The 27386-nt window shown below is 38.8% G+C and overlaps 1 protein-coding gene across 1 annotated transcript in view; it reads right to left on the bottom strand.

Moving 5' to 3' along the window:
* Positions 1–27386, bottom strand: part of ANAPC1 (anaphase promoting complex subunit 1) — a 111187-nt gene that overhangs the window by 49362 nt on the left and 34439 nt on the right. Inside the window, exons 13-22 of the mRNA XM_030921417.1 lie at positions 23066–23140; positions 19967–20235; positions 18284–18375; positions 16388–16536; positions 11834–11912; positions 11172–11208; positions 11007–11077; positions 7828–8006; positions 3958–4184; positions 1536–1654 (exon numbers count right to left, since the gene is read on the bottom strand). Coding sequence (XP_030777277.1) covers positions 1536–1654; positions 3958–4184; positions 7828–8006; positions 11007–11077; positions 11172–11208; positions 11834–11912; positions 16388–16536; positions 18284–18375; positions 19967–20235; positions 23066–23140 — 1297 coding nt within the window. The remainder of the gene's footprint in view (positions 1–1535; positions 1655–3957; positions 4185–7827; positions 8007–11006; positions 11078–11171; positions 11209–11833; positions 11913–16387; positions 16537–18283; positions 18376–19966; positions 20236–23065; positions 23141–27386) is intronic.

Here is a 27386-nt window from a genome sequence, read left to right on the forward strand (position 1 = left end):
TACTAAATCACCCAGATTGAATACATTTTAACATCTGCCAATTCTGCATGAGATTTTCTTTTTAACCCACATTTATTATATGAAATCTTTCATATAAACAGTTGGAAAGACTACTAAAATGAACATCTATATACCATGTCTTCCATCAAGAATCAATAACTGTTAAGATTTTGCCACAGGTGCTTTACCTCTGAGACAATTTAAATATTAAAAGCAACTCTGCTCACTATGTCCCTTAATGAGATTAGGGCTCAGAATAAGCACGATATGGAGATGGGAATGTGTTCTTCACTTAGTCAATCTCATTTCCTGCATGCTGCTCAAAGCACAAGCTTTTCACAAATCTGAGTGGAACTCTGGATTTTTTAAAGTATGCAATTTAAAATACTGTACGATTATGTTCGCATATATTATATACTATTATACATTATATTATACTTTATATACTACTATATATATTATACACTACTACATACATTATACATACATTTTGTACAGGTTTCACAAAACCATATATACTATAATAGAGTTTCAATGATAATTTCAACTATGCAATTGTCACCTTCAGAACACATTCAAATCAGCATTAGGTGGATACGCACTATAAAACTCACTGTAATCAAGACTATAACTACAGTTATATATGGCAGAAATAAAAACTCATGCCAACCAGAAAAGCAACTTGACATGTTCCTTAAAACCATTCATCTTGGTGTCCTAAGAGTTCTACTTCTAAGCATTGCATCTAAGTACATAGGACAAATACACCCCAACAATGTTTACAATATCAAAAAACTGTAATTTCCAACAATACCAGGCTGCTTCTATAAACTATGGTATATCCACTGAATGAAATACTCAGAAGCAAATAAAAATGAATGTATCAATTAAAAACACCTGTATACAATACATACACATAATTATAAACATATATTTATTTGCTAAATATAAAAGGATGTTCACTGTAAATTTTAAGAAAAATAACTAAAATAGATTTAAATTTTCTGATAATTAAACAGATATAAAATTATAAATATGTGGAAATAAACTTGGGAAACATATATACTAAAATGTTAAAAGGAGTGACGCAGAAGAGTGGGAAGAGTGGGAATACCGTAAGTAACCATTTTTTTCTCTTTTTGCTTAGTACATTCCTTGATTTATACAATGATCATCTGTTCAAACTATGATATGACATTTTAAAACTAAATATTTTTATATATTATACTTAAGATTATTCAAAATTTAATACTCATGATTATCAATATCTTTCTGAACTTCTCCAAGGGACTTGTTGTATCTTGAAATCACCTCATTAAAAAGCAAAAATGAGTAATGAGCTATAATCTGCTTCTCTCAAGGGTTAGTTTGACGTGGTATTTGAACTTTGATAACCACTAGAGCAGCTATTAGCAATATTTAAAATCACTGGGGATAGAAGCAGCATTTCTTTCATCTTAACTAATTTAAAGAACTACACTTAACGCATGTACTTAATCATTTTCCTTTCTCATTGAGTCCAGAATTTAACATACCAGTCAGATTCAATTTAGGAATAGGCAATGGCTCTGTGGGAACAGGATGGTACGAAAACAAGGTAAACATTCCTCGTCCTACAGGAAGAGCCATAGTTCGCTGACACAATTGGAGCAATCTGTAATTAAAGTAAAAACCAACATGTGAAAATTTTTAAAGCAAAGCACAATTGAAATATCATCTGCAAATATTTCAAAAGGTATTCTATGTAAGATGAAGTTGTCTCAAAGTAAATTCATACAAAGATGTGAGTGAACTACCCAAACATGATTATTTTCATTTTAATATTCTTGTTCCTATCACACCCTTAGGGAGAGACACATTTCCTTTGTTTTGTTTCATATTTACATTGAATGAAAACCACCTGGCCTATAAACCAAGCCAACTGTCTCTAGGCATTCAAAAAAAAGAAAATTAAAATTCCACTCTGATGGATGCTAACCTTCTCAAAGGAAAATACAGTACTTTTGGGGTTTTTATCACTGTGTTAATTTCAGTCTAGCTGTCCTCAGTACATGTGGAATCCTCCTCCCATCCCTCTTGCCAATACAGCCTCAGAAGTGCCATTTCTGTGGCCTGTACACAAGAAAAGAAACAAGGTCCCTATATTAGAGGTGAATGGATTTCATGGTGTCTCCACAGGAAATACAGATTGGTTTCACTTACATGATGACTAGATTTATAGGACTAATACCATTATATATCAGGTATGTTCAAGGTTAAAATGGTTTCTGTGGGCTCTACTGTGAAATTAATATACTACTCTTCAACTTGTTCCTATGTTAAAATAGCTTAACATTCCATATAGCCACTTAAAAAAAACTAACAGAAATTTTGGAAGTAGGGCATTTATAACTAAGAAATGCTTATACAAGTTATGTCTGAAGACACAGAAACATCCCTTCAGAGGCTGACAAGTGACGAACATTTTCTCTGCAGACAAAGCTATTCATAAACATACTCCCTCCTTAACCGGAGACACATAACTGCTTTTCTAGCTATCTGGAAAGAAAAATTTTTCTGTCTTAAAGATTCTTTGGGAACACAACCGCCACATTAATTTGGGATCAGGAAAATTCAAAGCCAAGAGGCTACTGCAGCCCATAGAATTTTTTTTAGAGGAAATCGTATACATAATTCACTTCAACTTTGCAGAAGTAACACAATTATAATAAGAACAATATTATATCCCCTGAATATAAGATGCCACTGATAAGATGTATCATTATTTCATGAGATACTAAGAAAGAAAAAGCACTGCCAACTAAACTATGACACCTATTCACTGAAAAACACATCTGATTTCAGAGACATTAAAAAGTGAAAAAATTTGCATCTTAGAATCAATGCACTCTACTACTAATAATGGCTGACCGCACTGAGCTTTACTATGTACTGGGCAGTATTCTAAGTGCTATGTAAAAATAATTCACTTGATACATAGTACCATCCCATGAGGAATGTCTATTTTTACAGATGAGGCAAGGGAGGCAACAACAGGTAAAGTAATTTAACCAAAGTCACCCAGCACAGCATGGCCACGCCTGGCTCTAGAGGTCATGCTCATAAATCCTAGCTCTAAACTCAACTTCTGTCACTCCATCTCCTTATTCACAGGCGACTAATAACTGGGGACATGTGGGGAAGAAACAGTTGATAGGGAAATCACAACTAATTCACATCTTCAGCAGCCTGTGGCTGAATGTGGGTGACCCTTCCCCTCAAAGCAGTACCATAAAAAAAGTAAGGAGAACTAGAAAACAGTGGTAGATGAATGATAGACGATAGACACAAGCAGATAAAAGAACAGGAGAGAATTTTAAAACAGAAGTGTCCCAAGAGAATAGCTCTGGAATGTCACAGGCATGTGATGTCGTTTGCCACTGAGTCTTAAAATGTATCAAGGGATGTATCCTGTGCAGGGGAGTGGCAGAAGAAAGGCTTATCTAGTTTGCCTTATTTATTTATTTGGAGTATTAACTATCATATAAAAAAAAAAAAAACACTGATGTAAGTTTAAACTACACTAAAAACCCCACTAACTTCAAAATCTATTCCTGATCAAGACACAGAAAAACAAGTACAGTGTTTTGTTTGTTTGTAAATTCTTAAGGGAATTACCAGGCAAAATAGTTTTACATTCACCTTTTCTAAAGAGTAAACTGGTATATGTATTTCAAGAGAAGGAAGATCTGAAATACAACCATTATGTCGTCAAAAGCCAAAGATATTTTGCTAACACACGTGGTTTGTTGAAGTTGGATGAAAGCTTAAAACAGAGGGCACATTTTAACTTGAAAGTATCTTTTAAATCTCTTTAGGGTTTTAAACGCTAAAAATTTGAAGGAAAGACAAATATAAACAAGACCCAAATGTAACAATAAAACATGACAAGAGATAGTGCCCAGGGTTTTCTTTCACCTGTTTTCCTTTTCCTCAATGAACTCATGGTCGCTGAGCTCTGGGTACTGCACTACGTTGACGCGGACAGGATGCGTACTCTGAAGGAGCCTTCGCACATCCTGTACCCTTAAATCTTCACTCCAAATTAATGACATGACCTCGTGATTCATGTCATTCATGCCGTCATCTTCCTCCTCAGTTTCTGTTCCTGAAGGAACATCTGATGAGAGCACCTGAGTAACAGACTTTATTGTAATAATAATTTAAAAAGCAGTCTACATGCACTTACTGAACATGAAAATACATAGGCTGATGTGCCATGACTACGCTAAGCACAGAGAAAATACGTTTTCCAAAGCAGGGATGGGTTGGGACCACAATGTATACCAGGACTCTAATCTACAAATCTTTTTAAAAAGTACTATATTGCTGGCTCATGCCTGTAATCCCAGCACTTTGGGAGGCCGAGGCGGGTGGATCACCTGAGGTCAGGAGTTCCAGAGCAGCCTGGCCAACACAGTGAAACCCGGTCTCTACTGAAAATACAAAAATTACCTTGCCAGATGCAGTGGCGCGCGCCTGTAGTCCTAGCTACTGGGGAAGCTTAGGTTGAAGAATCACTTGAACACGGGAGGCAGAGGTTGCAGTGATCACGCCACTGTACTCCGGCCTGGGTGACAGAGTGAGCCTCTGTCTCAAACACACAAACAAAAATCAAAACAAACAAACAAAAGTACTGTATTCCCTACTTGGAAATATTTGTTACGTGAAATGAGGGGGAAAATTTAAATTTAGGACAACAGTCAAGAGGCTGGACACAAGCAGATAAATATTCTGAATAAACTATAAAAAAACTACATCCTGATCATTTTAAAAAATAAACAAATTATTGCAAGTAGAGTATGAATACTAGTCACTGCTAATAATGCCAATTTAAATATTGTCTGTTCATTAATAGAAGGAGAAGGAAAAAAGCCTGAAAGGATATACACAAAGGGTTGGGGGAAGTCACACAATAAAATACTTTCTTACTTTACACTTTAAATAGATAGGATCATGGCTGGATTTCATTATTTTTTCTTTTTCTTTTTTTTTTTTTTTGAGACAGGGTCTTACTCTGTCACTCAGGCCAGAAGTGCAGTGGTGGGATCATGGTTCCCTGCAACCTCCACCTCTTGGGCTCAAGAGATCTTTCCACCTTAGCCTCCCAAGTAGCTGGAACTACGTATGTGTACCACCCACCCAGATTAATTTTTTTTGTTTTTTGTAGAGACAGAGTCTTGCCCTGTTGACCAGGCTGGTCTTGAACTCCTGACCTCAAGGAGATCCACCCATCTCAGCCTCCCAAACAGCTAGGACTATAGGCACATACCACCACACCTGGCTAAATTTTTTTTAAAAATTGAGTAAGTAGAGATGAGGTCTCACTATGTTGCCTAGGCTGGTCTTAAACTCCTGGGCTCACGCAGTCCTCCACCTTGGCCACCCCAAAGTGCTGAGATCACAGGCACAAGCCACCACACCCAGCCAGTTTTCACTATTTTTTTAAAATGTATTTCCAATAAAAATTTCTTAGAAGGAAAAGTACTGAACTGCAGCAAAACAAGTAAGAGGGTAAATTCCTTGACTGTCATTATGTTCTCATAAGCCCAGCATGTGCTTTAATATGGGGCTTCCCAGTCCAAATAATTAAACCTAACTGCAACATAGATGTGAACTGCATGGAATCATATCATATTCCCTCAAAAACAGTATTATACTCTTCTAACAAAAGATTAACTCCGAGTTGAAATGTTAAAGTTTTACAACATTTAATGTGAAAACAACAAGGTTAGCCTGAAAAAATAAAAAAAGTAGATATGACCAAATAATTACTTTTAGTTCCTAAAAGTTCATTTTGGTTTCTATAAAATATCTCATTTAAAAAAACCTATATTCTAATGGGTGAGTTAGCTATAAAATATAGTCTCAAATAGTGACAAAATAAATTCAGATGGGATTAGTTATAAAATGTAGCCTCAAATAACTGAACAAACTGTATTTAGACAGAATTACTTAAAATGACATTCAAATACAGATTAATGTTTTCATGCTAATGGTGCTGAACTGCTGTCTCTCACAGGAAAGCCATATTATAAGCAAAAAGATTTGTTTTCTGTTTAAAACAGGATATAAATACTAATTCAACAAAGAGCTGTGATTGAGACGCAGATTGAGAGAGAGATGTGCTGGGATGACCCTGCTGGAGAATCAGATGCCCATGGAAACTGACTCCAGCATGGGTACTCATTAGGCAACTGTGAGGTTAGGAATAAGTTTTGATATAGGCTCTGAAGAAGCAGTAATAAGACCTAAGGTGACTCATAGTTACAATGTACTGATTATTATGTATTGATTCAAAAGCTACTAAGAGGTAAGGCCAAATTCCCACACTGTCTTCTCACGGACATGAACATAAAAGAGTCACCAGGAGTGGAATTATTATTCCTGAATCCTCCTTGATGAGATTCTACTGTTTATTTTTTAAAGTTACCTAGAATTCTAGAACAAGTTTTAAAAGTTTCATTTTCGGCCGGGCGCAGTGGCTAAAGCCTGTAATCCCAGCACTTTGGGAGGCCGAGACGGGCGGATCACGAGGTCAGGAGATCGAGACCATCCTGGCTAACACGGTGAAACCCCATCTCTACTAAAAAAATACAAAAAAACTAACCGGGCAAGGTAGCGGGCGTCTGTAGTCCCAGCTACTTGGGAGGCTGGAGACTTTAGGCAGGAGAATGGCGTGAACCCGGGAGGCAGAGCTTGCAGTGAGCTGAGATCCGGCCACTGCACTCCAGCCTGGGCGACAGAGCAAGACTCCGTCTCAAAAAAAAAAAAAGTTTCATTTTCAGCTTTTAAGAGAAGATGATTTAAAAAGATAATTGAAGAGTAATGAAATAATTTTACTTTCTACTTGCAGGATTCCTAGAACGCATTTAAAAAAAAAAACAAACTTGAAGATTGATGAAAGACAGTATTTTAGGAGGGACAGCTTAAGACATCTTTTTAAACAACTCTAGTAAAAAAACACATGTTTTCCCTGGGGCTACAGTTTTATGTGATTAAACAAGTATGTTTACACCTATTTAAAAGGTTAAATTCAAAAAATTCAAGACATCAAAAAATATGCAGTAGAAAATATTTATATATAATTACTCATCCAAATTCAGGATATATGTGCTCTCCCTTTTCCTATGTAATAATTACAAAGTGGTTAGTTACTAATGTGGTACAAGTAGGGAAATAGCCACGGTAGTCTCCACGACTACACTCAGGACTTGTCCTGACTCAAGGCAAAGAAAGATCCAGGCACCAGATAGAACATTCACAAAATCTCCTGCTCCTATGCTCAACTTACAATTAATAAGACGCACACAATTACAAACCCCACCTGGCATATAATATAAAAGACAAGCTGATACATATACTTAGAAAAAGCCTGGCCGGGCGCGGTGGCTCAAGCCTGTAATCCCAGCACTTTGGGAGGCCGAGACGGGCGGATCACAAGGTCAGGAGATCGAGACCACCCTGGTTAACATGGTGAAACCCCGTCTCTACTAAAAAATACAAAAAAAAAACTAGCCGGGCGAGGTGGCGGGCGCCTGTAGTCCCAGCTACTAGGGAGGCTGAGGCAGGAGAATGGCATAAACCCGGGAGGCAGAGCTTGCAGTGAGCTGAGATCCGGCCACTGCACTCCAGCCTGGGCGACAGAGCGAGACTCCATCTCAAAAAAAAAAAAAAAAAAAAAAAAAAAAAAAGAAAAAGCCTTAAAGGAAAATGAAAAACATTTCTACTTTATGATTTTATTTAAGGCCAAAATTGGAACTCTGAACTTTCTATGTTGATACTCACAGACTTTCCTTTGGGTAAGTTTCCTTCGCAGGCCTGCTTGGAAAGATCCTGACGTCCAATCAAGAGACAGACAGCTTCTGGCCAGTCTGAGGCAGGCTGCTCACGACAGTGATAAATTGCATCTCTGATGGGAAGAGCAATTCCAAAGGGAAGAGTTTCCAAATCTCTTAAAGTGAATCCTTTATAGTTAAAGGAAAGGAGAAAAATTTTAATTTAGATTTGCCACTGTCCCAATTATCCTGACTGAAGTTGGCAACAATATCTATCCTGACAAATAAATTCATTTTACTCATCTTACTACCAGACTAATGTCTTGACATCAGGGATTAGTATAAGCAGCCTCTTTGAAAGAACTTGTAAAAACCTGAAGAAAAAAAGACAATCTAATAGAAAAATATAAAGGACAAAAAGACATTTCCTAGAAGGGGAAACATAAATGGGCAAAATGCATATGAAAAGATGCTCTACCTAACTAGTGATCAGGAAAATGCAAATTAAAGCCACTGAGAAATATAAATATCAAAGCCAATCAACACCAAGTGTTGGCAACTATGTAGAGGAACAATAATTCCTTTTTCTCTCTTTTTTTTTTTTTTTTGAGACACAGTCTCGCTCTGTCACCCAGGCTGGAAGTGCAGTGGTGCAATCTCGGGCTCACTGCAAGCTCCGCCTCCCAGGTTCACGCCATTCTCCTGCCTCAGCCTCCTGAGTAGCTGGGACTACAGGTGCCCGCCACCACGCCCGGCTAATTTTTTTGTATTTTTTTAGTAGAGACGGGGTTTCACCATGTTAGCCAGGATGTTCTCAAGCTCCTGACCGCGTGATCCACCTGCCTCAGCCTCCCAAAGTACTGGGATTACAGGTGTGAGCCACCGCAGCAGGCCCAAACAACAATAATTCTTATAAATGGTCAATGGTAGTGTAAACTGGTACAACCACTTTGGAAAACAGTTGGGATGTATAGGTAGGTCCACCCATTTGATCTATCAACAGCCATATAGAAATTTATACCAGCGTACACTAAGACACAGGTATAAAAATATTCATTAGTGGCCGGGCGCAGTGGCTCAAGCCTGTAATCCCAGCACTTTGGGAGGCTGAGAAGGGCGGATCACGAGGTCAGGAGTTCGAGATCATCCTGGCTAACATGGTGAAACCCCGTCTCTACTGAAAAATACAAAAAGCTAGCCGGGCAAGGTGGCTGGCGCCTGTAGTCCCAGCTACTCGGGAGGCTGAGGCAGGAGAATGGCGTAAACCCGGGAGGCGGAGCTTGTAGTGAGCTGAGATCCAGCCACTGCACTCCAGCCTGGGTGACAGAGCGAGACCCTGTCTCAAAAAAAAAAAAAAAAAAAAAAAATTCATTAGCAATACTGTTTTGTTACAGAAAAAAAAAGACATGGAGAAAGGGGCAAGTCCCATTGTCTATCATCAATAGAATGGGTAATTAAATTGTGATATGTTCAAAGTAATCTATATATCAGAGAAAATGAATGACCCACTGCTACTGCTACATGAGTCGACATAGATGACACTTTAAAAAATAAAGTTGAGTGAAGAAAAAGGAACATATATTTCCATCTATGTATGTTCAAAACTACATAAAATCTAGCAATTTATAAAGATGTAAAATTATAAAGAAAAACAAGAGTAAGGTAACACAAAATGTAGGTAGGGCAGTGGTTCTCTATAATATCGGGGTATGTGACAGGAGGGGACCATCCAAGAACAGATATGTAAGGACCTTCTACTATGTGGGTAATGTCCTATTTCTAGAGGTGGCTGACCAGTACATCAATACTCACTTTTGTACCATTCTCTAAAACAAACACATATGTTTGACATATTATTATTATTATTTTTTTTTTTTTTGAGACGGAGACTCGCTCTGTGGCCCGGGCTGGAGTGCAGTGGCCGGATCTCAGCTCACTGCAAGCTCCGCCTCCCGGGTTCACGCCATTCTCCTGCCTCAGCCTCCCGAGTAGCTGGGACTACAGGCACCCGCCACCTTGCCCGGCTAGTTTTTTGTATTTTTTAGTAGAGACGGGGTTTCACCGTGTTAGCCAGGATGGTCTCGATCTCCTGACCTCATGATCCGCCCGTCTCGGCCTCCCAAAGTGCTGGGATTACAGGCTTGAGCCACCGCGCCCGGCGACATATTATTTTTTAAGTACACCATATTTCATATTTAAAATTTTTTTATCCTCAGGTTAATTAAATCATGTTTTTCTTATAATGATTTTCTAAATTTTATAATAGTATGCATTATTTATAAGTTAAAAAGTCGATTAACTATTGAGGCAAAAAATGTTCCTTATATGAGAATAACACTTATTAAATATTATGCAATATACAAATGGATAGAACTCATCCAGTATTTTTCAGCATAGGTATCCTGTATGTATAGTATGCAACAGTTATTATCATTTTTAAGTCATTTTTAAGGTGAAATGACAAAAAAAAAAAAACCTGTCAGAAACATCATTTAGAACATACTTTAGATAAGACTTCAAAAACATCTTTTAATATTCATTAAATCTTTACTTTTTAACATACATCCCATACAGCATCTTCATTTTTAAAGTCGTGTCTTTGTGGCAGTAATTTTTAATTGTGTTTTTCAGTTCTTTGTAAAAAAAAATTTCTTTGGTATTTTACTTAATTTAAAACCGAGGAGCATAGGTTTGGGGAATAGGGAATATAGAACTCTTTTCCTCCCTCTTCCTCTTCCCAGTTCAGTGTTCATCTTGGTGCCTGAAATCCTTTCAAAAGTGCACTTATCCTTCAAAAGTATACCCTGAAATGTATATATTATTGCTTTTAGACTTTGCCAAAACCACCCATTTCTGATATCTGAGTATCACAATGATTTCAGGTGTGTATGTAGGGTGATTAGAGTTCTCCATTCTCAGAGACCAGCTTACATAGCCACAGCCTCAAATGGTCCAATGTAATGGCAAATAAAGATACCTTATGCACCAAGATAAAAAGCAGGTATCCCAAATATTATTATATGGAACTTCTGAGATTGTCGAGAAAAAAAGAATATGGCTTGAAGAACCGTAATCTCAATCTTGTGAGGCCTTTTCACAAAGCCAGAGCGCCTCTCTCCTCACGCCTTCCAGTTCTAGCTAGTCTGGAGGAAGCAGAGCCTAGCTAGGAAGTAACAAAGAAACTCTTACCTACATCAGTCATCCAAACAACCAATCTTTCAGCTAGACTAGAAACGGACGTAGAATGCCTGAAACTAAACCTATAACAGAATAAAACATAAAATTATTAAGCAGAACAGTAAATAATATTGTTTTAAGTGTTTGACATAAAAGCACAGTCTAAATAAAAGTCACCTGTTTTCCTCTTGTTCTACTTGCAACTTCTGGGGGGCTAAAAGGCAACAAAAAAAAAAAAATGAAACTTAAATTTTGATAAGTCATCCTGGTAAAGAAAACATGTAACATTCAGAAGACATTTGAAAGTAAGAATCCATTAGCAAACAACATCTAAAAAAATAATAAAATAAGCAATACTGTGGCAGGTTGAAAACTACAGGCAAGGCCTTCAGAATACTCAGGGGACTGGTTAGGACACGCTATGTGTACCCAAAACCGTCCATGCTCAAGTCCTGCAATTGGCCCTGCAGAACCTGCATATGGGTTTCACATCAGAGAACACTGCATTTTCTGTCTGCATTCGGCTGAAAAGAATTTCATTGTAAGTGGACCCACACAGTTCAAACTTATGTTGTTCAAGAGACAATGGTGTAATAATTTCCTTGAGGCTAAAATAGGCCGTTTTACCCACACTGAAAAATACAAGATTCGTTAGATTTTTAAGTAATCCTGATATCTGAAAATCAGTTGTGGACAACAGACCACAACAGACCAGAACAGTAATAAAAAGGTAAGACATGGCTGCTAAAGCAAACAAGAAAAATTAAATTCTTTTTTCAATTCTGATATTGACATTTACAAAAATTTGTTTTCAAAGGCCTAACATTACACCAACTTACCTATAGTTATTCTGGTTAAATACTGTGAGGATTCATCAGAAACTGAGCTCTCATCACCAAGTATGTACAGTGCAATACTCTGCAAAAGAAGAAAATTAACACTATTTTTCTCTTTTCAGTGACAGCATCTCACTTTGTCACCCAGGCTGGAGTGCAGTGACACAATCAGAGCTCACTGCAGCCTCAAACTCCTTGACTCAAGCAATCCTCCTGCCTTAGCCTCCAGAGTAGCTAGGACTACAGGCATGCACCACTATGCCCAGCTAATTCTTTTATTTATTATTTTTATTTTTTGTAAAGACGGAGTCTCACTGTGTTGCCCAGGCTGGGCTCAAGCTCATGACCTCGAGCAATCCTTCTGCCTCAGCCTCCCATATATACATATATAAGTGACTCAATAGAAAAGAGCCACCATAAGCTAGAAGGTTACTACAAATATCTCATTAGCTAAACATCACATAAAAAACAATTTATCACTTGAGGTCACGAGTTCAAGACCAGCCTGGGCAACATGGCAAAACCCCATCTCTACTAAAAATACAAAAATTAGCCAGGTGTGATGGTATGCACCTGTGGTACCAGCTACTCAGGAGGCTGAGGTGGAAGGACTGCTTGAGCCCAGGGAGGCTGAGGCTGCAGTGAGCCATGATTGCGTCACTGCACTCCAGCCTGGGTGACAGAGTAAGATCTTGTCTAGGAAAAAAAAAAAAAAAAAAAAAGTCCAATAAAACATATAGTGATGAAAACAAAAACCTATCAACAACGGCTTCTGTTGATATTTTCAGAAGATTTTTATAAATAAAAATAAATTCAGCCGGGCACGGTGGCTCACGCCTGTAATCCCAGCACTTTGGGAGGCTGAGGCAGGCGCATCACGAGGTAAGGAGATCGAGCCCATCCAGGCTAACACGGTGAAACCCCATCTCTACTAAAAATACAAAAAATTAGCCGGGCACCTGTAATCCCAGCTACTCGGGAGGCTGAGGCAGGAGAATGGCATGAACCTGGGGGGCGGGGCTTGCAGTGAGCAGAGATCGTGCCACTGCATTCCAGCCTGGGCAACAGTGCAAGAAAATTCGAAAAAAAAAAAAAAAAAAAAAAAGAACAGAAGTTAAAAAAATAAAAATAAAAAAGTTCATATTTTTATAAATAAAGTTATTTTCATAAATAAAAATAAATTCATATTTTTATAAATAGATCTCTGAGCTGACAAGTTATAAAGGAATACCAAGAGGATAAAACTAAGATGAAAGGCCAGAGATAAATTGAGTACTCATGCCAGTTTTACAGAAAAGACATTCAGAGAAAAACCTACAGAATGGGAGAAAATATTTCAAATCATGTATCTGATACATTAATATCTACAGCATAAAAATGCCTAAACTCAAAAATAAAAATCCAATTTTCAAATACACAAAAGATTTGCATAGATATTTCTTCAAAGAAGATACATAAATGGCCAATAAACACATGAAAATATGTTCAACATCACTAATCATTAAGGATGCAAATCAAAACAAGATATCACTTCATAAATACTAGGATGGCTATAATTTTTAAAAAACGAATAGAAAATAATAATATGTGTTGGCAAGACTGTGGAGAAATTGGAACCCTTCCTCTTGCATTGCTGGTAAGGATGTAAAATGGTACAGCCACTACGAAAATGAGTTTAGCAGTTCCTCAAAAAGTTAAACATCAAACTACCTACCATATGACCCAGCAATTCCACCACCAGGTATATATTAAAAAGAATTGAAAGCAGAGACTTGAACAGATATTTGCACACCCATGGTTCACAACAGCACTATTCATAATAGCCAAAAAGTGGAAACAACCCAAGTGTCCATCATCAGATAAAATGATACATTGTGGTATATCCACACAATGGAGTAGTATATAGAATACTGCCTTTAAAACAATGTAATTCTGATAGATGCTACAATATGGATGAACATTGAAAACATGCTAACTGAAATAAGCCAGACGCAGAGAGACAAACACTGTACTTACAAGAGACAAATTCATAAGAAACAGAACAGAATTACTAGGGCCTGGGAGGAAGGGGAATGGGGAGTCACTGTCTAATAGGTACAGAATTTATGTTGCGGATGATGAAAGTCTTGGGTATGGACAGTGGTGATGGCTACATAACAATGTGAATGTATTCAATGCCACTGGATTGTACACTCAAAAATAATTTCAGGCCAGGCACAGTGGCTCATGCCTGTAACCCCTGCACTTTGGGAGGCCAAGGTGGGCAGATCACCTGAGGTCAGGAGTTCAAGACCAGCCTGGCCAACATGGTGAACCCCCATCTCCACTAAAAATACAAAAACTAGCCAGACTTGGTGACTCACGCCTGTAATCCCAGCTACTTGGGAGGCTGAGGCAGGAGAATCGCTTGAACCTGAGCGGCGGAGGTTGCAGTGAGCCAAGATTGTGCCACTACACTCCAGTGTGGGCAACAGAGTGACTCCGTCTCAAAAAATAGTAGTAACAATTTCAACAACAAATATTATGTTATATATATTTTGCTATCATTAAAAAAAAAATCTGTGTTTTTTAAACAGAACCACCATTCTGTATGTCTGTTTTGGAGCCATCGGGAGACTCTGAAGCGCTTCTCACCATGAAGCAGAGCAAAACGTAAAGAAAAAGAAGGGCAGGGGGCAAAGACATTTACAGTCTGCCAACATTTGAGAGAAGGGACAAAAGCATGTGGTTCTCCTGCAAGGCTGGGAAGATTCCACCTAGAAAGGCCCACAAGGGGCCTATGAGCAGGCTGCTCCAGGATGGGGGGACTGAGGAACAGGTATGCCAAGAAACTTTCCTTATCTGCTGTTACAGCCCTTTGGTTCTATATGAAGGTTTGATCTTGGACATGTATTAACCAGTAACAACAAACTAATTTCTAAAAATAAATAAATAATGAGATTTACAGCTCAAAGTAAACAAAAAATAATTAAAATAAATAAAGATGTGTTTCTTGGAAAAAAATTTCAGCAGGATTTTTTTTGTAGCTATAGACAAGCTGATTATAAAAGCAGTATGGGTCAGACGCGGTGGCTCACACCTGTAATCCCAGCACTTTGGGAGGCTGAGCCAGGCAGATCACTTGAGGTTGAAAGTTCGAGACCAGCCTGGCCAATATGGTGAAACCCTGTCTCTACTAAAAACACAAAAAATTAGCCGGGCGTGGTGGCGGGATCCTGTAATCCCAGCTATTTGGCAGGCTGAGGCAGGAGAATCGCTGGAACCCGGAAGGTGGAGGTTGCAGTGAGCTGAGATCACGACACTGCACTCTAGCCTGGGCAACAGAGCGAGACTCTGTCTCAAAAATAAAAATAAAAATAAAATCAGTATGAAAAGGCAAGAAGAGTAATGAAGGGAGGAGTAACGCTAATCAATTTTAAGACTTACTACAAAGCTACAGTAATTACAGCATAGACAGCCACAAAGATCAATGAACCAGAATAGAAAGTCCAGAAATAGACACACAAGAATGTGGCCAAATTGACTTCTGACAAAAGTGCAAATGCAATAGAGAAAGGATAGTCTTTTCAAAAAATAGTGCTGAAAGAACTGGATATCCAAATGAAATAATAAAAACCTTGACTTAAAACCTGACATGTTATAAAAAATTAACAAAATGGATTAGAGATCTAAATGTAAAACATATAAAGAAACCCAGGAGAAAATCTTCAAAACCTGAAGTTAAACAAAGAATTATTAGACATGACACTAAAAGCAACATCCATTAAAGAAAAATACAGATAAACTAGCTTCATCAAAATTAAACACTTTTGCTCTTCGACGTATTAAGAGAATAAGGAGATAAGACAAGGTAGAAACTAAAAGAAAATATCTGCAAACCACATATCTGACAAGATGTCATACCTAGAACCCTCAAAATATCATTAGCCATTAGGAAAAATGCAAATTAAAGCCACAATGAGGTATAACTACACATCTCTCAGAAAGAAAAAAACAAAAAATAGTGACAATACCAAACACCAACAAGAATGCAGGTAAATGACCTCTTAAATATTGCTGGTAAAAATGTAAAATGGAAGAGCCACTCTGGAAAACAACTGACAGTTTCTTCAAAAACAAAACATAAACTTAACTATATGACCCTTCAATCCTACTCCTAGGTACCTGTCCTAAAGAAAGCAAAACTTATGTTCACATAAAACCCTGAACATGAATACTGACAGCATCTACATTTACAATTACTAAAAACTGAAATCAACCCAATTATCTTGAATGGAAAACCAACATGGCACATTCATGCAATAAACTACTAATTGGTCATAGAATGCAATGAACTGTTGATACAGGAAACAACTTGGATGAATCTCAAAATCATGAGAGAAATTTCTGAGGGTGATGTAAATGTTCTATATCCTAATTGCAGTAATCACATGAATCTATACACATACCGAAATTCACAGAACTATACACAGGAAGAAAAACTTAATATTAGGTGTACTTTTTAAAACTAAATTTTAAAAGGAAAAGAAGATAGGTAGTAACACTCCTCATACATACCAAGACTACGAGTTTGCTTCTTTCACAGATTCCAGGGAGGTAAGGATAAGGTGGCATTCCTTCACCCTTCAGACAAGAACTCACCCACTGATAAATACTTGGTGGTTCAGAAGTAAAAAATGATGGATGATGCATAAATCCTGTTTGACCTTTAAAATTAGATAAATATTCAAAAAGACACAAAAATACATTAAGACAACATTATTTTATTTTAAACAGAAGATGATCAAGTTAACCTGTCATTCTGAAACAACTAGAATAATATTTTTCCAGCTGGGTGCGGTGGCTCACGCCTGTAATCCCAGTACCTTGGGAGGCCAAGGCAGGTGGATCACGAGGTCAGGAGTTAGAGAACAGCCTGGCCAAAATGGTGAAACCCCGTCTCTACTAAAAACACAAAAAAAAATTAGCTGGGCCCAGTGGTGCACACCTATAGTCCCAGCTACTTGGGAGGCTGAGGCAGAAGAATCGCTTGAACCCGGGAGGTGGAGGTTGCAGTGAGCCGAGATCATGCCTGGGAGACAGAGAGAGACTCTGTCTCAAAAAAAAAGGAATAATATTTTTCCATATTCTCCAAACTGCTTCATGTTTTCTGCCACAGTAAAAAAGTGACTATGTTATTAAACACAGAATTTAAATGACTTATATTTTATCTCATCCTGGATGGAAATTTAGCAAACTCTTGTTCCCAAGGCATATAAAGAATCTAACTAAAGGCTGGGCGCAGTGGCTAACACCTGTAATCCCAGCCCCTTCAGAGGCTGAGACAGGTGGATCACTTGAGGTCAGGAGTTCAAGGCCAGCCTGGCCAACATGGTGAAACCCCATCACTACTAAAAATACAAAAATTAGCCAGGCGTGGTGGCATACACCTGTAATCCCAGGTACTTGGGAGGCTGAGGCAGGAGACTTGCTTGAGCCTGGAAGGCAGAGGATGCGGTGAGCCAAGATCGTACCACTGTATTCCCATCTGGGCGACAGAGTGCGACTCTGTCTCCAAAAAAAAAAAGGAATCTAACCAAATTTTTGTTTTTTCACCCTAAAGGTGAAAAAAAACAAAAGAATCATCCAGGATTCAACTCTGTTCCAAAAACTGGGCCCCAACGTTCAGTACCTTTAGCTCAGAGTCTAGGATAGTACAGTGGTGATGGAAATGTTCTGTGTCTGTATCTGCACTGTCCAATATGTTAGCACTAGCCCCATGTGGCTACTGAGTTCTCAAAATGCAGCTAGTGCACTCAGGAAATACATGCTTTATTTAATTTAAGTAACATATGGTTAGTGGTATTAACCGGACAGTACAAGTCTAAGTTAAAAGCATCCTTGGAGGCCAGACACAGTGGCTCACACCTGTAATCCCAGCACTTTGGGAGGCTGAGGCGGGCAGATCACGAGGTCAGAAGATTGAGACCATCCTGGCTAACACGGTGAAACCCCGTCTCTACTAAAAATACAAAAAAATGAGCCAGGGGTGGTGGCGGGTGCCTGTAGTTCCAGCTACTCAGGAGGCTGAGGCAGGAGAATGGTGTGAACCCGGAAGACAGAGCTTGCAGTGAGCCGAGATCGCACCACTGCACTCCAGCCTGGGCGCCAGAGCGAGACTCTGTCTCAAAAAAAAAAAAGAAAAGGAAAGCATCCTTGGCACTGGAAGCTCTTTCTAAGCTTTTGCAAGTCAGAACCTTAGGGATGGGTAAAATCTTCCCCATACACTGAGGATATTATGGCTTACTATGTGTCAGAAAACAAGCACTACAAACTAAAATCTGCCTGGTGGAAAGACATTGCCCCTGACTTAGAAGCTAATGGTAAGAAATACATCCTCTGCTATTCATTGAGAAATATACAAGGAAATGTCACTGCACTGTATAGAAAATCTTTAAAAGCACAACTACTTACCTGGATCAATTGTGCACACTTGTCCAGTAGTTCTGACAAGTGTTGGGTAGTCTCTATAGTAATGATCTACATAAGGTCCCAATTTTAAGTCCCTAAAACAGTAAGAGCATGTAAAAAAGAAGGTATTACAGCACTTTCTCCCAATAGAGTTGGAAGGATTCATTACTTGAATCTTTCAATTTAAAAACTTACTTATGAGAAAGAAGATAACCAAATCTAGAGCCTCTTTATTGTATTTTTGGACTTTAAAATGCCCAGTGTGACAAATGCAACCCAATCTCTTCTTGTTAGTTAAATTTTGTGGAAGTAAAACTACAGTAAAAGCACCGTGATCTAGCTCTTCCTTTGCTATTTACTAGCTGTGTGACCTTCTGTAAGTCATGTTTATAAAACTCAGTATTTTCTTCTAGAAAATGGGGCAATACCAACTAACTTACTCTGAAATTTTAAAGACTAAATAAGACAAAATATGTTAAAAAAAACTGATAAAATATAAAACAACATACACATTACTTATTTCAGAGAGCCATGATTATGGTTTGGAAATTCATTACAAAAGAATTTTCATGACAGTAATGACATCCTAAGAGATACTTACCATTGGTTAAAATTGCCATGTCTCGGCCGGGCACGGTGGCTCAAGCCTGTAATCCCAGCACTTTGGGAGGCTGAGACGGGCGGATCACGAGGTCAGGAGATCGAGACCATCCTGGCTAACACCGTGAAACCCCGTCTCTACTAAAAAATTCAAAAAACTAACCAGGCGAGGTGGCGGGCGCCTGTAGTCCCAGCTACTCCGGAGGCTGAGGCAGGAGAATGGTGTGAACCCGGGAGGCGGAGCTTGCAGTGAGCTGAGATCCGGCCACTGCACTCCAGCCCGGGTGACAGAGCGAGACTTCGTCTCAAAAAAAAAAAAAAAAAAAAAAAATTGCCATGTCTCAGGAATGAATTTCAAGATCTCAAAAAAGACAACAGAAATTAGAAAACGTACTATGTCTTAACTCAGAGGTTGACATTTCAATTCAAATTCAACTTCTTTATCACCAAAGGTCACAAAGGTCAAACAACACATAAATATGACCCTAGAATTCTGAGCCACACACAAGGTGCTTCAAAGCTGTTGAAAGGTGTTGAAACATATTATTCTGTGGATCTACTATGAGTGCCTCAAAGACAGGGACAACCTCAGATTGCAGCAAGGACAGCATAACAAAATGAGTCTGCAACTATCAAACACTCATATCCCTGGAAACAAATTTAGGCAAATTTCCTCATCACTAAAATAGGAAACTTATCTTGTTTGAGACTTTATACGTAAATTATGATTTTGTCAACTATAAAGCACAATTTGAATGTGGATATTAATACAAAACAGCAGATGTTATTCTAGAACTCCCACCACAGTATAGCCAGTCATTCTGTCAAAACGAAAATCTGAGCAAGTCATCTCCATTTTCTCGTGACCTTCCACTAATCTCAGGACAGAGACTAAAAATCCCTACATGGCTCACAGGCCCTTATAAAACCAATATTTTCAAACAACTCTGTGGTTTACAGGAGATGCCCTAGTTTTCTGAGAAGGTAGATTTCAGAAACTTATTTACAAGGTCCCTATATGATATCATGGAAAAGACAAGTCATCTAAGGACTTCCTGGCAGTTTCTAACCTACAAACAAACTTACCTTGCCAACTGAACAAGAAGGTCAACAAGTGAACAAATTCCTTCTCCCATTAGAGTGTTCAACTTAAGCTCCTCATACACAAGGTGAAGAACGAAAAAAATTGCAGGTATGTGAGTAAAGAGAAGTGTAGAAGAATCCAGACTGAGATTCTGTGAAAAATCCTCATCCTTCATCTGTGAAGCTTCTGAAGGACTCAAACACAAAGATCTATTCAAAAGATGAGACTCGACATTCTGGTGGTAGTCAGAATTTAGTAAATATTCCCAGTCCTGAGAAGAAAAAAAAGAATATTAATTTTTTAAAATAATAGCTCCTTATAGTATCATTAGAAAAGAAAATTAATTCACTTAAAACAATTCAAGTTTCATTTTCACATTAAGCTGATCTAAGAGTATATTTAAAAAAAAAAAAAAAAAAGACAATGCTAAGAATGAAGTAACTATAAAATAGCAAGCAACTTCCAGATGCCAATTATAAATGTTAAGGCAAGCTACCTTTAAAAATCATTAAAAAAACATCTTGTCATGCCCTTTTAGGAAAGACATTGGGAGAAGAATTATACTATTTAGGTAGAGATTGCGAGAGAAAATTTAAGATTACCTCAGGCTAGGTTTTATAGGAAAAGTAGATGGCAGGTTAGTGGGCCACTACACTGAACTGTGTTTTGGTAAGAGGGAAGGTCCACCTGCATTCAGCTGGTGTATTCATCTTTCCACATGTATAAGATGCCGGGGCTAGTAATATAATCTAATAATCAACTGATTTTTATATGCAGACTGATTAGACTACATTTTCCAAATATTCAGTCTATTTTGGTTCTACTTGTGATTTACTACATTTGGTTCAGAGAATGTGGTTATGCTATTTCCAGATCTTGGAATTTACTGGTGTTTTTATAAGGCTTAATACAGTGTGTTATTCTAACTTAAAAATTCTTGGACTAGATATAGAAAGAACTAACCATAAAAGAAAAAACTAATAAATTGGATAACTAAAATAAAAAATTCCACTCATCAAAGACACTGTTAAAGCCACATTCTAAGGGAAAATATGGTCAAGAACTCATGTCTAGAACATGCAAGAACTTCAACAGCTTACATATTTTTTAAAATCTAATTTAAAAGTAAGTAAAGATTTGAACAGAAACTTCACAAAAAGATACATAAGTAGCTAATGAGCACATGAAAGAGTGTTTAACATCCTCCTACCTCAGCCTCCGAGTAGCTAGGACTACAGGTATATGCCATCATGCCTGCCTAGTTTTTAAACTTTTTTGGTAGAGAACTGGTCTTACTATAATCTGTTGCCCAGGCTGGTCTCAAACTCCTGGGCTGAAGCAGTCCTCCTGCCCCTATCCCTCAAAGTGCTGCAATTACAGACATGAATTTTAATTTAAAAGAAATTAAATTAAAAGAAATTAAAATTACAAATGTGAATTTTAATTTAAAAGAAATTAAAATTACAGATGTGAATTTTAATTTAAAAGAAATTAAATTAAAATGTAAAAGAAATTAAATTAAAACTCACACCTCTAATTGCAGCACTTTGGGAGACAGAGGCAGGAGGACTGCTGAAGCCCAGGAGTTTGAGACCAGCCTGGGGAACGTATTATGGTAAGACCTTGTCTCTACCAAAAAAATTTAAAAATTAGCCAGGCATGATGGTGCATACCAGTAGTCCTAGCTACCCGGAGGCTGAGGTAGGAGGATGGCTTGAGCCTAGGAGTTCGAGATTACAGTCAGCTACAATAGCATCACTGCAGTCCAGCCAACAAAGTGAGACCCTGTCGAAAGAAAGAAAGAAAAGAAAGAGAGAGAGAGAGAGAGAGAGAAGGAGGGGGGGGAGGGGGGGAGGGAGGAGGGAGGGGGGGGAAGGAAGGAAGGAAGGAAGGAAGGAAGGAAGGAAGGAAGGAAGGAAGGAAGGAAGGAAGGAAGGAAGGAAGGAAGGAAATATATATATAAATATACACATACACACATATATATGTCCATGGGCCGGGCATGGTGGCTCACACCTATAATCTCAGCACTTTGGGAGACCAAGGTGGGCGGATTACTTGAGGCCAGGAGTTTGAGACCAGACTGGCCAACATGGCAAAACCCCATCTCTACTAAAAATACAAAAATCAGCCAGGCATCGTGGCACACACCTGTAATTCTAGCTACTAGGGAGGCTGAGACATGAGAATTGCCTGAACTCAGGAGTCAGAGGTTACACTGAGCCGACATCGCGCCACTGCACTCCAGCCTGGGTGACAAAGCGAGACTCTGTCTCAAAAAAAACCAAACTAGGAAATTTTATGGACTTATAACAATATTCTGTGTCTTTATAGGAGTGTGGGTTACCTGAGTGTGCATATATTAAAACTGATCAAACCGTAAACTCAAGATGTATTTCACTTTTGTAAATTATACTATAATTTAAAAAAATATATTTGGGCCACTTAAGAATATACCATGGAGGCCGGGTGCGGTGGCTCATGCCTGTAATCCCAGCACTTTGGGAAGGCGAGGCAGGCAGATCACTTGAGGTCAGGAGTTCAAGACCAGCCTGGCCAACATGGTGAAATCCTGTCTCTACCAAAACTACAAAAATTAGCCGGGCATGGAAGCGGACACCTGTAATCCCAGCTGTTCAGGAGGCTGAGGTAGGAGAACTGCTTGAACCTGGGAGGTGGAGGTTGCAGTGAGCTCAGATCACGCCACTGCACTCCAGCCTGGGCGACATGAGCAATACTGTCTCAAAAAAAAAAAAAAGAATATACCATGGAACCTGATATGATTGAGAACCTTAATTTAAAAATTTACACTGCATAAAAAAGGTAAATGCTGTCATTTCAGGTGATCGGTTGATAATAAAATGTCTACAAACCCAAACTGAAATCATATAGTAATACATATATTAATTTTTAGATAACCATTAAAGGCCACAGAAAATGTAACAGATCCTACTCTTCAAAATAATTGTTATTCAGTATTAAAATAAATAAAGTGAAAGGTCTTGGAAAAATTGAGGAATTAATAGGAATACCACAGAAGTGGGAGACTAGTATGAATATCCACAAATTAATTTATATTAGCAAGAAATAATAATGCTTACATCATCAGATCCAGTCTCGGAAGGCCTTGCTTTTTTGGGCGCAATGACAGGGGAAAGTGATCCTTCAAAGTCAAACTGAAAAGCAACCCCAAAAGAAAAGATAAAAATCATAAACTCATTCCTGTCAACTGATCAACTTAAAGGATTCAGAAATCAGTTCTGCCAATTATGGAAACTGAGAAAAGCCATCAAACCTCATTTTTTAACTGGAAAGTCATTATTTAAATACCTTTCTTCTAGATTACTGTGAAGATGAAATGAAATCATATTAATATGTGCAAACATCTAGAATGGTGCCTGGGCTCCTAAGTACTGATTTTAGTAGTTTCCTTCCCTCTCCTACTTCTGTAACGACACAGATCACATCACATCTTTGGTAGAAAAAGAAACTTTAGGCATATCCACAACATATATATACATAAGTCTCAAAGGATCAACCCAATATCAGTCAAATGTTAGAACTAAGCAAACATTTACTTACAGTCCATCTACAGTAAACTATCTAACAATTCTATGGTAGAGACAAGCAGCTACTCTGGAAAATCTTTGTTCTCCTCTTTCTCCTGAACCCACAGCCACACTACACACATACCCCTGCCTCCTCTGAAGTTAGGTGTGACCCTTTGACAGAGTTAATTATAAGTGGAAGTCACTGTCACCACTTCCAGGACCAGTCCAGTCCTATACCTGCTCCTCCAGGCTCTTTGTCCCTTCCACCTGACTGGAACGCAGTCAACCAATGGCAATCTTTGAACCGAAGACAAAAGATCCTCCATCAGCCTGGGTTCCTGAATAACTGTGTGGCCTGTTTATCTGCTAAGCCCTGTCATGTAAGCAAGGCAGACATTTTGTTTGAGCCATTGTATCTTTTGAGGCCTTTCTATTACAATAGTGAGCCTGTCTTCTAACTAATACAACTACATAAAAGCAGTTTTCTATAAATTGCTCTTCTTCATTTCCTTTGGCATAATCTTTGCTGCCCCAGCTACTTCACATGGGTAATGACTATCAACTAATAAACTGTAACTCTATAAATGGCAATGGCTATTTTCCTATGCTAAAAAACTTACATATTTATCAACTCACTCACCTAAACGGAGTTGATTTCTATATAAAAACTAAACATAGGCAGCAATAAAGTGATTTTTAAAACTGAATGTTATTGAGAGAGGTTTGCTTGTGAAGCATTCAAATAAAAAAAGCCCAACTCATACATATTATAAAAAACCTGCTAATAACAGTGAAATCAAAGCAACAAATAAAATAGTAGCAATCTTACCTAAAACTTCAACCAAAATATAACACATACAAAGTCCCACAGTCAAAAAGAATGTCCCTGCTATAATTATCAGATTCATAAGGCCTGGAGTTATGAGAAAGTAGAAACTGCCTGATAAAGATGGCTCTTTGTACCATACATGGATCTGTTTAATCTTCATTCTTTCAATGTGTCTCAGGTTAGCCAACCCTGTTATATGCTCCTATGGACCCTTACCCTTCATCTATCGTAACACATGTATCAAATATTATTTGTTTCCCCCAAGACAGTCATTCCACAGGAACAGTCTGTTTTGTTTAGGGTATATGTGAGAAACCTGGCATCATGCCTGGCCCACAGCAGGGATTCAATATTTAGCTAATGAAAAAAAGAGCAGCCCAAAAGCTACAAAAAGTTAACCCCAAATGCAACTGTTCCTACTATGTACAGTCCAGTGCGCTCATTTAACACATCAGCAAATTAAAGAAAGCACAAAGAAATGCCAAAAATTGTGTAACTAGTCATTGGCAGAAATTCCGTACTCCACAAAAACAAAAAGAATAAATCTGAACAGAGCAAAATGAAAACCATTTGCCAGTGAGGACCATTTCATCCTAAGCTTTGACTATGAGGACAAAAGATAGCAAGGGTTTAACTATGCAGTCCTATAAATAAATGGCAAAGCAACTTGGCCTCAAGAATTGATTTCCTTATTCCTTCCTTTATAATTATCATGCAATAAGTAAGTCAAAGAGCCATGTCCTTCTTTGCAAAGGAAAAAATAGGTAGGTGCTCAGTCCTCCCCAAAACATGGAAGCGCAAGGGGGCATAGGTTCTCTGCCAGAGACTAGGACACAACAATCTGTATTCATCAACAAGTTCCAAGGACAATGATACACAAAACTACAGAAAGCTGACGTGCTTTTACATAATGTAGAAATCTACAGTTTCTGTAAGGCTTAATCTTTTCACATGTAATAAAGAACAGAAAAATTGAGGATAATGTCACGTTGATACAATTGTTTAAAATAAGAAAAGAAGGCCAGGCGCCATGGTTCACACCTGTAATCCTAGCACTTTGGGAGGCCAAGGTGGGAGGATCACTTGAGCTCAGGAGCTTGAAACCACCGTAGCCAACACGGCGAAACCCCGTCTCTACTAAAAATACAGAAATTAGCCAGGCGTGGAGGTGCATGCCTGTAATCCCAGCTACTCGGGAGGCTGAGGCACAAGAATCGCTTCAACTTAGGAGGCAGAGGTTGTAGTGAACCAAGATAGCGCCACTGCATTCCAGCCTGGGCGACAGAGCGAAACCCTATCTTAAAAAGGGAGAAAAAAAGAAAAGAAAATTGTCCCTATTTTCCCGTAAGATTTTTCTCAAGGAAATTGCAGAGGGCAATTCCTTCATGTGCTGAAATAGACACAAACTCTTAAAAACAGTATCTCACTCAGATGGAAAATGGCATTCACTCAACAAATGTTCACTCAGTATTCTTCTATGCCAGACAATACCACAGGTCCTGGAGAAAGAAAGTAGTAAACAAAACTAAGCAAAAATCTTTGCCTTCCTAGAATTTACATTCCAGCTGGGGGAGGAGGGACACAAAACAAAATAAGTAAAATATATACTATATTATATTTAAGTGAGAAGAAAAAAAAAAACAGGTAAATGGCACTAAAGGTACGGAGGCAGGTGTAATGCTACATAGAGAGACAGGAGGCAGCACTGAGGTGATATCTCAATAAAGACCTAAGCACGTCTTATCGGAGAGGGGGGTAAAGCATTCTCCACAGAGGTAACAGCAAGTGCAAACACTCAGAGGCAGAAACATGCTGGCAGTGCTCAGGGAACAGAGCTGAGGCCAGTGTGGCTGGGATGATGTGTGCAAAGCATTAAAAAATGAGACCAGGAAGGTAAGCAAGGGCTAGGTCACGTGGCATCTTGTAAGCCTATGGCCTTTACTCTGAGTGCCATGGGAAGTCACTGGGGGATCCTACGCAGATGCGTGACTAACGTAACCTGACTTCATCAAACAGGATTACTTTGGCCACTGGACTGAGAAGAGACTGGAACATAGACAAAGGACATGAAATACAAATCAGGCCGGGCGCGGTGGCTCAAGCCTGTAATCCCAGCACTTTGGGAGGCCGAGATGGGCGGATCACGAGGTCAGGAGATCGAGACCATCCTGGCTAACATGGTGAAACCCCGTCTCTACTAAAAATACAAAAATCTAGCCGGGCGAGATGGCGGGCGCCTGTAGTCCCAGCTGCTCCGGAGGCTGAGGCGGAGCTTGCAGTGAGCTGAGATCTGGCCACTGCACTCCAGCCCCGTCTCAAAAAAAAAAAAAAAAAAAAAGAAATACAAATCAAAAAATAAGAACTATAAATAACTGATGAAATTTTGAAAAAAATTCCCATTCACTTATACAGAAATAAGATAAAATTTCTCAATAAGCTAGCAAAGGTTCACCACACCACAAATAAACACTTTGGGGAAATGGCACTTGTAAATGATGCTGGTAAGAATGTCACCTGGGAACCCCTTTCCAAACATTACTTGACCCAACAGTCTCTCTTTTAAGATTCAGTTCTTGGGAAGTAACTAGAGATGTAGTTAAAGATTCGTGAAAAAGAAGGCCAGGCGCGGTGACTCACGTCTGTAATCCCAGCACTTTGGGAGGCTGAGGTGGGCGGATCACGAGGTCAGGAGATCGAGACCATCCTGGTTAACAAGGTGAAATCCCATCTCTACTAAAATTACAAAAAATTAGCTGAGCCGGGCGCGGTGGCTCAAGCCTGTAATCCCAGCACTTTGGGAGGCTGAGACGGGTGGATCACGAGGTCAGGAGATCAAGACCATCCTGGCTAACATGGTGAAACCCCGTCTCTACTAAAAATACAAAAAACTAGCTGGGCGACCTGGCGGGCGCCTGTAGTCCCAGCTACTCGGGAGGCTGAGGCAGGAGAATGGCGTGAACCCGGGAGGCGGAGCTTGCAGTGAGCTGAGATCCGGCCACTGCACTCCAGCCCAGGCGACAGAGCAAGACTCCGTCTCAAAAA

Source organism: Rhinopithecus roxellana, chromosome 17 (assembly GCF_007565055.1).
Source record: "Rhinopithecus roxellana isolate Shanxi Qingling chromosome 17, ASM756505v1, whole genome shotgun sequence".
Classification (NCBI taxonomy): Eukaryota; Metazoa; Chordata; class Mammalia; order Primates; family Cercopithecidae; genus Rhinopithecus; species Rhinopithecus roxellana.